Source organism: Pinus tabuliformis, chromosome X (genome assembly GCF_031772625.1).
Source record: "Pinus tabuliformis cultivar Carrire ecotype Pingquan chromosome X, CPIR1, whole genome shotgun sequence".
NCBI lineage: Eukaryota > Viridiplantae > Streptophyta > Pinopsida > Pinales > Pinaceae > Pinus > Pinus tabuliformis.
The window spans coordinates 433,535,253-433,549,021 of NC_142308.1; the positions used below are offsets into that span (position 1 = coordinate 433,535,253).

General features: G+C 40.3%; 1 protein-coding gene across 1 annotated transcript; it reads left to right on the top strand.

Annotated features, from left to right (window-relative positions):
* Positions 1-12,682: 12,682 nt before the first annotated feature.
* On the top strand, positions 12,683-13,156 carry LOC149140421 (protein RALF-like 33). Its single transcript, XM_089446435.1, has one exon. The coding sequence runs from the start codon at positions 12,758-12,760 to the stop codon at positions 13,145-13,147; it is 390 nt and encodes a 129-aa protein (XP_089302561.1). The 5' UTR covers positions 12,683-12,757; the 3' UTR covers positions 13,148-13,156.
* The last annotated feature ends 613 nt before the right edge of the window (positions 13,157-13,769 follow it).

Sequence of the window (13,769 nt, forward strand, 5' to 3'; positions counted from 1 at the left end):
TGAGAAATTGATGATAGTAAACATGAATTTCTCCTATAAATCTCTCCAATCTCGATTTGTGTGGATACATTCCATCATTTGCGCTAGAGGATCATATGCTCTACTGTGTTACTCTACCACCATTTAAACCTGTTGATTATAGTGTTGACTATGCCTCTGCAACGACGTGAATGAATTTTGGTTGTCTCCAACAAGTGGAAAACCTTATCTTTACTTTTGTCCAAGTCCTCCAATTCTTACTTTTGCTAGACCAAATCTGCAACTATACCAACCTGTGATTCAACTACAAGGAAGACTAACTATAGAATGTGTCAGTTTTTGTAGCTATAACATTTTGAATTGTTTTTACAAAGAAACTTTTAAAACTATAGAAAAATGGACATGTTTGGCTTCAAATCTCCACTTGTAACCTTTGTAGCTCAAACACAATTCTTATAAAAATATTGTAGCTCAAACACAATTCTTATAAAAATATGATAGCATTGGATTGTGAAATGATGGTTATAGTAAGATTCTAAGGATAAAATATACAAAACCAAGGTGAGCAAAATGATGAAAAGAGCTTATTTTTAGGCCTCAACAATGATCTAAATGATTATTATTCAATTGATGATATGGATGTTTCATATGATTGTGAATTGAATTTGTCTACTAATTTTGAACCAACTTCCTATAAAAAAGTTACTTCCCATGATGAATGGAAAGAAGTAATGCAGAGGAATATGATGATCTCATAAAGAATGGAACATTGAAGCCAATGGACCCTTCAATTAGAACCAAACCAACTCGCTGCAAGTGGGTCTACAAGAAAAAATACAAATCAAATGGCTCACTTCACAGGAACAAAGCAAGGCTCATGGAAAAAGGATTTGCATAGAAAGAAGGTGTCAATTATGAAGAGAACTTTTCTTCCACAACAAAATGGGCCACCATCTATACTCTATTTTCCTTGGCAGTTTAGAATGGATGGAAAGTTCATTAGATGGAGGTGAAGATTATTTTCTTGAATGGAGACTTGAAAGAAAATGTCTTTATGTCTCAGCCAGAAGGTTTTATTATGAAGGGACAAGAATAGAAAGTTAGAAAAATTGTTGTTTATCTTGTTGTATATGTCGATGATCTATTGATAATAGGGAATAATGAAAATCATATTGCATCCATAAAGAAAGAGATGAATAAAGGATTTGAGATGACAGATTTGGGACACCTTCATTACTACTTAGGCATTGAAGTGACCCAACATCCAAGATATATATTCCTTTCTTAAAAGAATCACATTGGAGAATTATTGAACAAGTTTAGCATGGTTGAATGCAATCCTTTATCCACTCCAATTGAAGAAAATTTGAAGCTCACATATAAAGAAGGAAATCAATTTGAGGATGCAACTAAGTATATAAAACTTATGGGAAGTCTTATCTACCTCGCCACTACAAAACTAGATATTTCATTTGTTGTTTGAATCCTTTCAATTTTATGCAAGATCCTTGTGAAGGAAATTGGTCTACTATAAAAATAGCTCTAAAGTACTTGAAAGGAACTCAAAAATTTGGACTCAAATATTCATAGGTGGACGATTTCAATTTGATTAGATATTCTAATTCAGACTTTGACAAAGACCAGGAAAATGAAGTTTCTACATCAGGTTATGTTATGAGTCTTGGATTGGGATTTGTCTCTTGGATATCATGCAAGTAGTGAATTCCAACAAATTCCACAACAGAGGAAAAATTTGTGGTTGTTGTAGAAGAAACCAAGGAGATTGTGTGGCTTAGGAAAATTCTTGAAGACTTGCAAGAGAAACAAGGGAACTTTACTGCCCTTCTAATTGACAATACTTATGCAATTAACTTGGCCAAGAATCTCAAATTCTATGATCAAACTAAACATATCCACGCAAAGTATCATTTGAATTGATATCATGTAGGGGCCAAGACTATTCATCTACAACATTGTTCCATTAATGAGCAAATTGCAAACATCTTCACCAAAGCACTTGGAAGATAAAAGTTTGAAAGATTTAGAATGATGCTTGAACTCACAAACACCCCTTTAGATTAAGAAGGGGAATGTTAGACACCTAATCCTTAGAGATTGGGTGAATAAATTTTAAATATGTAAATAATGGAAAATGAACAGTTAGAATCGAAAGTGACCTTGAAGGATGAATACCAAAGGTCACACATCCATGTCATATGGTTATCTTCTCATTAATACAATTGCATCCAGTTAGGAGTTATTCTTTAATGTGAAAAATGCATATACCTTATCTCTAAATTAAAATTTATAATTAAAAATTCAACATTCTCATCCTTTAAATATTATAAAATTTTATATTAAATATTAAATTATGTGAATAAATATAAAATTTTACATTAAATATTAAATGATTAATAAATAATTCATAAAAAGTAAACAATTAAAAATGTGGAGTCTATAGGGGTTATCTGGGGTGGTTAGGTAGAATGGTCGTTCTCCACCTAATTTTACATTAAATATTAAAGTATCTTAATAAATCATTCATAAAAAATAAACAATTTAAAACATAGATTCAATTGGGGTTATCTCACGTGGTTAGGTAGAGTGGTTGTTATATTCCACCTAGGTTCAAATCCCTACTAATGACATGATGAGTTATAATGTCTTGATATATATTGTTGTAATCTGGCATAAAACTAATGCGGCATATGGTATTAACGTTAAGAAATTTGATCGATATGATAAACTATTATACTTTTTCAACTAATAAAAGGTAATAATTTTCCTCATTTCATTTCAAAAAATGTTCACATTTTTATGCCAATAGACATGTCTATTTTGGAATAAGGTTTCCATATATTTAATTTAATTATTATTATGTGGATGGTAGAAATTTAAGCACCACATAATATTTTAGAGTATTTTTAGTGGTAATCACAAATCAAAGGTTGAGATTTATCTCAAAATTAATTATGTCATTTCTACTCTTTGAATTAAATTGATTATTTAAAAAAATAGTCATATGAAATGGGTTATAATAGCCATGGCATTGGGCCATAGTATTGTAACAAATCCTATTTACAAATGAAGAATCTCCATGATTAAATTGCCTTGAATCTCCATGGTATATGTTTAACTCATATATTAATTATTTTTATAATTAAAATAAAGTTTAATTTAGTTAATTTTTAGTATTATTTTTAATCTTGACAATTTGAAATGTATCATGAAGGAAGTGTTTTGATGTTTGTTAATGGTTATCCTGAATTGATGCCTATCAACATTTACCAATAATTTAATTTATAATTAGGAATGTATATTTTAGAATAGTACTTCCGTATTTAACCTCCATAGAATATTCTAATATATTGTTAGTGGTATACGAGTTGAGGATGGGTAGCAAGGTGACTAGTCAACTTAGGGCTAGTGCGGTGCAAGTTGGGTGCGATCCCGAGGTGACTTTGACTGATCATTATCCCCAGGTGACTTTGACGGATCATATGCCCCTAGGTTGCAGTTTTTCAAGCCACAAGTTTCTCGGATCATATGCCCCTAGGTTGCAGTTTCTCAAGCCAAAAGTCTCTCAAGCCACAAGCCCCAAGCCCGCAGGATCACAAACAACTTACAAACAAAAAAAAATATTGTTACTTATATATGCAAATCAAAGGATGAGATTTATTTCTAAAATAGTTATGCATTTTTTGCTCTTTGAATTAAATTCGTTATTAAATAAATGCCATATGAATAAGAGTCATATGAAATGAGTTATGTTTTTCTGGGCATGCGGTATTAATAAGGCATGGCATTGGCCATCCTATTAAAAGATTAACAATTTCCATGATAAAATGGGGGTGAATCTCAATGGTTAAAAATCTCATTACATGTTTTTTAAAATATATGTTTAACTTATATATTAATTATTTTTATCATGAATAATCAAAATTGTTATTTTAAATAAAGTTATAATTTAGCAAATTCTTATGATTTTTTTTGTTTTTGTTTTTTAGTAACTTAAGATGTATGATGAAGTGTTTTTCTTTTAGTAACTTAAGATGTATGATGAAGTGTTATGATGTTTATTATGGATTGATATTTATAAATCATTTAAATTGATAGACGAAATGACCATTTTTGGAGCATTTTTCTGGTTAATTTTGTTCAAAATCTTGTACAGATTTTTAAAAAGCATAAGTTAAGTTGTTTAACTTGCAAAGATCTAGTGCCTCAGTCGTTTTTAAGGGTGTTGATTCTAAAAAACCCAATCCAAATCATATACAAAATTCAACAGAATAAGACGATATAATTTCAACCTAAAATGTGATTTTTTGTTGTTGTTTTTTTTAATTAAATTCAGATTACCATATTTTACTTCTTGAAATAAAATACCACCATATTTTACTCCCTGAACTCAAATACCAGGGTGATTCAAAGATTTAGACGATTTAGAGAATGTGGTTTTTAATTGTTTAAAATATATTTTTGAATGGATAAATGGATTCAACAACCAGAACAACCCCTAGGGCACTCAAATTCTATAGATTAAACAACTTAAACTCAAATTTTTAAAAATTTCTCTCAAAGTTTAGTTAAAATTAACCCAGAAAAATATCATGAAAAAAAAAAGCATTTCGTCTATAAATTAGACTCTACCATTCTAAAAACAATTTTTCAAAAAAATTTAAAACTAATGGAGAGTCAAACTTTTTTTTTTTTTTGACAAAATCGGTTACTTGTATATTATAAAACTTCAGGGACTGAGTCCTAGTACATAGATATGATAGACCAAGGCATTGAGGATCCAAAACAGGTTCGCAGACCCTTGATCCTCATTGCTACATAAACGGTAACTGAAATTAAAGAGGTAACGGCTATATTGCCGGATGAAAGAGCCTGCAAGCCAACAAAATTTACAGTTCATAATTCCTAGGGGAGTTTCTGGTTAACAGAGTCATCAGGGAGGGCTTCCTTCCTTTCGCTGGCTCTAGTTGAAGCCTCCGCTTGCATACTTTGGGTGAGAGTCCTGATATGCGCTATAGCTTCCTCAAGATGAGTGCACCTTTCCTGCAAGGCCTCGATCTCTGCTTTTTGTTTCTCAAGCTTCTTCCGTTTTGATCTGCTGTCCGCCTGGTAGTCATCTTTGAGGTCGTTGAAATGTTTGATGAATCTGCCAATCATGAAAGTATGCGCTTTGCAGAGTGTGCATTCACTGTTGGTAATGACATTTTCAAGAGGATTGTTGACAGGCACCTGAGCTCCTTGCTGATCTTGCTGGTCCGCCATTTCACCAAGCTGGGGGGGAAGGTCGACGAGCTGAAGATGCGAAGAGGGATGAATTCCGGGGATGAGGGCGATATTAGGGAATAAGACAGACAGTGAGGAGGGGTGCGGAGCTGCACAGGGAGGTGACCAGAAGGGGGGGGAAGGAACTATATGATGAGGGAGCAAATGGAAGAGAGGGGAAGCGCTGCCACGGCCAATAAAACCACCAGTTAGAAAGAAAAGAAAATCTGAAATTAAAGAGCCTGAGTTTACCGCTGTCGATGGGCGAGATCCGGGCTCCCGATGACTGTGCCCAGCTTCATGAGAATGCCTGCGCTGAGAGAGGGCGCGGTCCAGAACCTTTGCAGCACTGTAGGATGAGAAAACAAAGAGGTCCATGCTACTATAAATAGAGGGAGGGGGGCATCTCGGGTGCGTGAACCAGAGCTGGATGGATCGATTCCTGAGATGACTTTGAGCCCAGGGAGAGATCTTGCTGCCTGCTATGAGGATAAGGGAATGATGACCATCTGCGCAGAGCCTAGAAATGATGGCTGAGGACGAGTGAAACACCATATCGAGGCTGGGAGAGGTGATATATTCATTCACAAGGGGAGGATCTGATATGAGAGGGACAAAGTTGTGCAGTCGAGGAGATTTGGCAGAGAGCGAGGGGATTCGGGGGCGAACGGATTTCGAGGAGAATGATGTCTGGGGTGACTCAGATTCTGAGAAGAGGGGGTGGGATGGGATTCTTTAGGGGATTGCTTTGTCATAGAGAGAGTCATTTTCTCTGACTTGGCCTACCTGTCTGCTGGTTGCCTTGTTGGCCTGTTCGTCAGCCTCTTTGTTGCTGTTCCTTAGGACGTGTTTGAAGGTGACCCCGTTTATTTCTCTGATGTTGTCCATTATCCTGGCTTTGATGTTGTTCAGAGCAGTTTGTTTGAAATCCCTGCCCGAGACCATAGCCGCTATAATGATAGCTGAGTCACCCATTATAAGCGGATTTTGGAGGCCGAGATTTTTCACTATGGAGGTTCCCAGGAGAAGGCTATATGCCTCAGCCCTGTTGTTGGACATTGTACCCAATCCCCACTCGTAAGTCACGATAGTTTTCCCTTGATGATCTTTGATGACTCCTCCTGCGCCTGCCTGACCCGGGTTATTTTTTGATGCCCCGTCGAACTGGAGGGAGGGCCTCTTTTGATTTTGAATCCATTCTCTAACTTCCTCATTAGAGCCTCTCAGCTTCCAGTCGGTTTTTTTCTTACCTGGACTTGCTATTTTGTGGCTCCTTGCTTCATGGCTGAATTTACCCATCCATTCAATTTCTCTAGGATCCCCAGAATTTTGGTCTGGTTGGACTATTCCATTCGCTCCAATGGTCTCGGAGATGAGGGCAATTGTTTTAGCAAGGGTGCTGGCGATGTTGGGCTTCTTATTGTTAAAAATGGTTTTGTTTCTGGTGTTCCAAATTTGCCAACAAAGGTTTGGAGGAATGTTGTTCCACAGTCTTTTGGCCAGGGTCTTGTTTTTTTTGGGGTGGGGATAGCTGTTCCCCCAATTTTTTTGAAGGAGGGTAATCTGATTGGGTAGATCACCAATCGTTAGCGGACTGGTGATGAGCTTCCAGCAATTTCGAGCGAAGGAGCACTCTAAGAAGAGATGATTGCTGCTTTCTTCCGCTGCTCTACACAGGCAGCAGATTGAAGGGCCAAGGATGCCTTTCTTCCTTAGGTTTTCTGCTGTGAGGATTTTGCTTTTGAGGAGGGTCCAATTGAAAAATTTTACCTTTGGGAGGCATTCCGGATTCCAAGCCGCTTTGTGGAGAGGCCAGTTGTTTGTGGCTGAGGCATTTTGGAGGATTTTGTATCCTTCTTTGACTGAGTAGTTGCCACCATTGGGGTCCCAAACATACTTATCCTCGGACAAACTGTTAAGGGGAGCTGAACCTGAGAGAGATATCTTGAGGTCGGCCCACAGATCCCTTAGATTGTTTGGGAGGGGAAGATGCTTCCAGCCTAGCCATCTGTTTTGGTCCCAAGAGGAGATGTCATATAGGGTCTTAAGATTTTTCCTTTCCATCCACAATTGCAGGGGACTGAGATTTGGGAGAGTTTCCCTTGCTTCTGAACCCATTATACGATCCGTCCAGATATTGATGTCTCTGCCACTGCCCGGGGCTCTTGAGATACATACTTTGAAATGTGGGAGGGTTTTTTTTATAAGTTTCCAGACTGGGGTGCACTGCCTGTCGACAATGGGTTCCGAGAGGATATTGGAGTTGGCCCCATTCAGATATTTTCTTTTGATTACCTCTGTCCACCAGGCTCCTTTTCCGTTGAGAATTCTCCAGATCAACTTGAAGCCCATGGCCATGTTGGCTAATCTTGGAATTCTTATTCCAAGCCCTCCTTTTTCGAAAGGTAAGATGACCTGATCCCACTTTACAAGACTGAACTTTTTGGAGTCCTGCCTTCCTCCCTGCCACAGGAAGCTCCTAATGATTAATTCCATATGTTTATGGATGCTGGCCGGGGCGAGAGTGGTTGCAAACTGATATATTGGGAGGGCTGAGAGAATGGCTTTAATGAGAGTTGTTCTTCCAGCCAGGTTGAGCCAGGACACACCCCAGCTCTGGAGCTTCCCTCTCAGCTTCTCTATTAATTTTACCCAGATTTCGGTTTTGACCGTTTCCTTAGCTAATGGTAATCCCAGATACATGAAATGGCTCCAATTCCTTTGAGCAGGGATGTCCAAGATTGTGGATATTCTCTGGATAATCTGCCTGGGGACGTTCCAGGTGTATATCATGCACTTATTATTGTTGAGCTTGCCTCCAGACACTTGAAGGAAGAGCTCTAACGTTTTCTTGAACCTTCTTGCCATGAGACTGGAAGCTCCTCCGATTAGGAGGGTGTCATCAGCGAAGAGAGAGTGGTTTATCCCCTTGATTCCACGCACTATGCTGATACCTGTGATTTCTTTTTGCCTGCGAAGATTTTCCAAGTGTATACTTAGTGTTTCGGCCATGATAATGTAGAGGAATGGGGAGAGCGGGCAGCCTTGTCTCAGTCCCCTTGAGCTTCTGAAGAAATTACTTGGCCTGCCATTAATTAGAGGAGCTGTCCAAGGGAATGAAATACACTCCATGATCCTGCTGATGAAGGTGTTGGATATCCCAAATTTCCCGAGAACTGCCTTAAGGAATTGATGGTTGACTCTGTCAAAGGCGTTCGCCATGTCTAGTTTGATAATCATGCCCTTTTCCTTTCTATTTATACTGCTGTGAATTGCCTCCTGAATAAGAATAACGTTGTCCGTTATTTGCCTTCTAGGCACAAAGCCTCCTTGATTCTCAGAGATGAGGGAAGGGAGGAGCTTTTTTAACCTGTTAGCTAGGATTTTGGTGATAATTTTATAGGAGACATTGCATAAGGAGATAGGGCGAAATCGATCAAAGGATTGGGGATTGGGATCCTTGGGGATGAGGGCTAAGTAAGAAGATTTGATGTTGTTTCCCATTTTGCATTTTGAAAAGAAATTCTTTACCATTCTAATGAAGTCCTTTTTGATGGTATCCCAATGATTTCTGTAAAATGCCACAGTGAACCCATCTGGGCCCGGTGCCTTATCCTGTGCCATGCTGAAAATTGACCACTCGATTTCCTCTGGCGTGACCTCTTGGTCCAGCTCGTTGTTTTGGTCTGCTGATATTTTATTTTCAATTTGGCTAAGGAAATCCGCATTATCAATGGGCTGAGGGTCTGCGGATAGGAGAGCGCAGAAGTGTCTGGACGCTGCCTCCTTTATTTCCTCTTGGTCTCTGAGCTCGCTGCCATCCATCATTATTCTCTCTATATGATTCCCTGCCCGCCTGAGCTTTAGGCTATTGTGAAAAAAGGAAGTGTTTTTGTCTCCGGCTTTGAGCCAGAGGCAGCGAGACTTTTGTCTCTGCTCTTCTTCTTCCCTCCTGTTCTGCTTATACAATTCTTTGTACATTTCATTCTCTTTGGCCTGGTCTTCCTCTGTGAACTGTGTTCTCTCTTTTTCCTGACTCCATTGTTCCAGCTGAGCTTGGAGGTCAGTTCTTTTTTTGCTTTCCTCTGCAGCGTAGTTTCTTGCCCATCGCTTTATGACAGTCCTGAGAGATTTGAGCTTGGCTTCCCAAATGTAGTGAGGCGAGCCAATTATTTCTTTTGCCCATTGCTCCTTGATCATGTTTCTGAATTCCTCTTTGTTATCCCAAGCCTTGTTATATTTAAAGGGAAGAGGCCCCATGTTCTTCCCTTTATCTAAGGTCAGAGCCACTGGTTTATGATCTGAGATGTATCCTTGTATGATTTTGCTTTGGATATTTGAAAATCTAGCCACTGTTCTTTCTTGAGCGAGGATTCGGTCTAATCGCTCTTTTATATTGTTGTTGCCAGTTCTTTTATTGCTCCATGTGAATCTCCCATTTTGCGGAGGTATGTCCACTAGATTATGGGTTTGAATTATTTCTTCTAATGAGTCTCTTGAAGGGTCAGCGTAGTAGTTTCCTCCCAGTTTCTCATCAGCATTCCTTATTAGGTTTAGGTCCCCTCCAAGGAAAATGTTCCTTCCCTGTACAGTCATGAGGTCTGATGTTATTGATTCCCAACATGAAGCTTTGTCCCTGTAATGATTAGGGGCGTAAATGTTGTATATAGAGTACTCCTCTTTCGAGGCTTTGTTCTGCATGTCTGTTCTTACCCACCAGCTGTAAGACTTTTGATCTTTAAGTTCCCATTTGCTTTTATCCCATATTGTCCCTATGCCTCCTGAGGCGCCAGCTGCACTTATTGCTATACCTGCATAGCTTCTGCTTTTTTTTATGTGGTTTTGAAATTCTTGTTCCGTGATTTTGGTCTCCTGGAGAAGGAGAAGGTCCGGATGTTCAGATTTGAGGAGGTCTCGGACTGCGTTTGCTTTTAGGGAGGAGCCCATCCCCCTACAATTCCAGGAGACCAAGATCATCATTTACCTTGTTTGGTATTTGCCCCGCTTTTCTCTTTCATTTTTTCTCCGCTTCCTTTGGATTTATCAAGAAATGTGTCCATTGGTTGCTGCATGCCGGTAGCCATTTCTTTTGCAGCGTTTTCATCCCTAATCTCTTTGTTAGACTTCCTTCCAACTTTTCTGGGGGGATCGGTGGAGAGGTTGTTTTCCTTTGATTTATTCCTGGTTAAGATTCTCTCCACTGTTGGAGGAGGTGAGGGCTGGGGGGGGGGAGTTAGGGGAGGGTGTAACAATGGGACCTCGAGGGGAAGGGGGAGGGGATGGGGGGTCCTCTGCGGACAGGGTTTCAAAGGGGTTGGAGGTGGAGGGAAAGGAAGGGGCAGAGCCAGAAGGGTGAGAGGGGAGGGCGGAGGTTTCATGGAGAGCCCTTGAGATTGAGCCTGGAGGGGGTTTGATTTTTTCCTTTTGACGTGCTCCCAAGCTTCCTCGGGGGTTTCAACATTGCCTTCAAATACATTTGTTTTAGATTTGCTACATCTATTGGCGAAATGCCCATATTCGTGACATACCTTGCACTTGAAGGGTAGCTGCTCGTAGTCCACTTGCTGGATGTGCGTCCACTGATCGACTTTGAGTTTAATTGCTTCCGGCAGTCCTTTCCCCAGATCTACTTCAACACAGATCCGCGCGCATGCATGCATGTTCTCCTTCGGTTCAGATCTGTCAATATATTTACCAACTGCGTTCCCTATGGCTTTGACTGACTCATCCCCCCAGCAGTGAAGCGGCAAATGGGGCAGGCGAACCCAGACGGGGACAGCGTTGGGAACGTCCATTTCTGGGTCGAAGTCTGGAGTCCATCTGTTTAGGTAGAGTCCCCGAGAGTCCATGAAATAAGGGCCGTTCCTGAAGATGAGGTTCCTGTCCTCCATTGATTCAAAAAGAAAGGTGTAAAATCCTCTGCCACAGAACCTGATTGCTATTTTCCCTTGCACCATCGAGTTCCAGTTTCTCTCGACCCATCTCTGGACTGATCGGGGGGAGGGCCACAGTCCCGTGAACTGGCCGACCAGGCCTCTTTCTGCTAAGGATACTGCTGCTCTCCTCGGGAGGGAAGGAGGTAGCGATACTTCTGGTATTTCATCTAGCTTCTTGATGAATTTGGAGGCTGTGGGACGGATTTTTCCCGCTGCGTTCTCGGGGATAAGAGAGGCGAACGATTTTTCTAGGTCTTCAGGGTCCTGAGACGGGGGGTCCATTTCAGGCATTGGGGGAGAACTAAAATCGCAAGAGGACAACCGGGGGAGGCCCCGGTGCTGGGGGTGGGCAGGAGGCCCAGGAGCGAAGGAGGGGGAGTCAGCAGAGGGAGGGCGCGAGCCTAGCAGCGGCGCTGCCAGGCGCAGGAGCGCAGGAGCGATCAGGGTTCAGGGCCACGCGCAGGTGATCGCCAGTCCTAGGTCGTTCGTCCTTCAGTCAAACTTTTTTTTAACTAAAATAAAAAACAATATAATAAACTACAACTATCCACATAATAAGTTTTTCACAAATAATAAATTAGATAGGCGTAGTCTATAGAGGCAGAAGAATTGTTAAAAAATGGCTAGAATCTGGCCCAAAAAATTCACAAAATCTCTAAGTAGTAGTGTTAGAATCATGTTGTTTATGGTGGAAATGGATTCAGCGCCATCAAAAACTTGTAAGGTCCCCGGACTGTCAAAAAGTCGCTGGAATCCAGCCCAAAAAAATTCAAAAAATCTTAAATTATGTCTTTTATGGTAGAAATAAATTCCGCACCATCAAAAACCTCTAAAGCACTAAAAAACTTTAAGTTCGACAACTGTAATCTAGATTTACAAACATCTCTGCCAGATTTTATCATAATTTTCAAAACCACCCATTACCATCGTGGGCCCTCATACTTCTAAAAAGCACACACTCATACATCCAAAAAAATATTATAACGCTCGCGCACTTATCATTATTTTCCGAATTTACTAGACAACGCAGTTGTCTATAACGCGACTTTTTGAAAGCCTTTCCGGCGGATTTTTCCGGTCGAAATCCGGCAGGAATTATTGGAATCGCAAGTTTGATAGCTAGTTTCTGCACAATGAAAGCCTCCCAGGGGTTTTTCAGGGTGTTGAATCCAAATATGCAGTTAAAAAACCATTTTAACTGCAAGAAATCAAGATTTGACCTCAATTCTTCCGCCGGATTTCTTCACCGGAATCTTCAAAAAGTCGCATTATAGACAAAGAAAGTAAAAAAAATAATAATTATAACCGGCGTCCAAGTCATTATTATTTTCTAAATCAGTTACGCCGCTGTGGCGCGAGGATACCTCTCACTGTCACTAAATGTCAAAGAAACGGTCCGCTGTCATTAAATGTCAAAGAAACGGTCCGAGTTCGAATCCCAGTTCGAGTTCTTGATCTTGATTTCACAGTGGAACAATCTGGAATAATGCAAATTGTGGCGCCGCTGCTGCTCCTGGTGGTCTCGGTGTTTTCATTGGCCAGTTCTCTGCATACAGCCGTGAATGCCGATCTCGGTGTTTTCAATGGCCGGTTCTCTGCATACAGCCGTGAATGCCGAGGAACTTGCTGTTGCATCTGACTGGTTCGGTGGCATTGCATCATATGACCCGCGAGGATTCGATTCCTCTCTGGGCCAAATCTGCGATGGAACCCTGGCCGGGTGCAGTGATGATGTTGAGGAGTTTCTGATGGAATCTGAGGTGCACGGCAGGCTTCTAAGGAGGGTGAAATTCTACATCAGCGACGCAGCACTGTCTGCCGATTCTGTTCAGTGCATGCCCCGTTCTGGGAGGTCTTATTATACTCCAGATTGTTTCGGGGCAACAGGGCCCGTCAGGCCCTACCGCAGGAGCTGCACTGCAATCACTCGTTGTCGGCGTTACACTGGCTAAGATTAGTTTCCTGTCCCCCTTTTGGACGTTTGCGCGCCAGCCCACACATGTTTTATGTAGCTGCAGTATTTGCTAACTATTCACTGCGCACAATAATTTTAAGGTGAGTCCGGTACATATTTATGGATAATAACCATACAATTTTTGCAATAAGAATGAACGGCTTTTGGTTTTTCAAGCCCATTCAAATGTGAAGGAAAAATAATAGCCTCCTGGAAAAATGTGGCATGCTGTATTTCTTCTGAATTCAATTCCTTCCATCGTCATATAACTGCATAAAACTGAAGATGAGTTGTTGAAAACAGCAGAAACTGTGTTGCATGCAAGTCACGGCGTTTGGTTTTGATACTGAGATCTTTTGGATATGAGATTGCTACTGGTTTCTAGTTTTTGCATTGATGATATATTTTAAAAAAATCTCAAGAATGATATCTATATTTTCACCAACCATATATATATTATGAGAAATGAATATGTATAGAAATATATATACGAAAGGGGTTGTTCATTAGGGGTTGTTCATTGGGTCTTAGATAGATAGTGATGTGGTGGCCCGTAAGGTATGTTAAAGTACTCTAGATGTTAAGTCATCAATTCAAAATCCTTATTTTATTTAAATGTA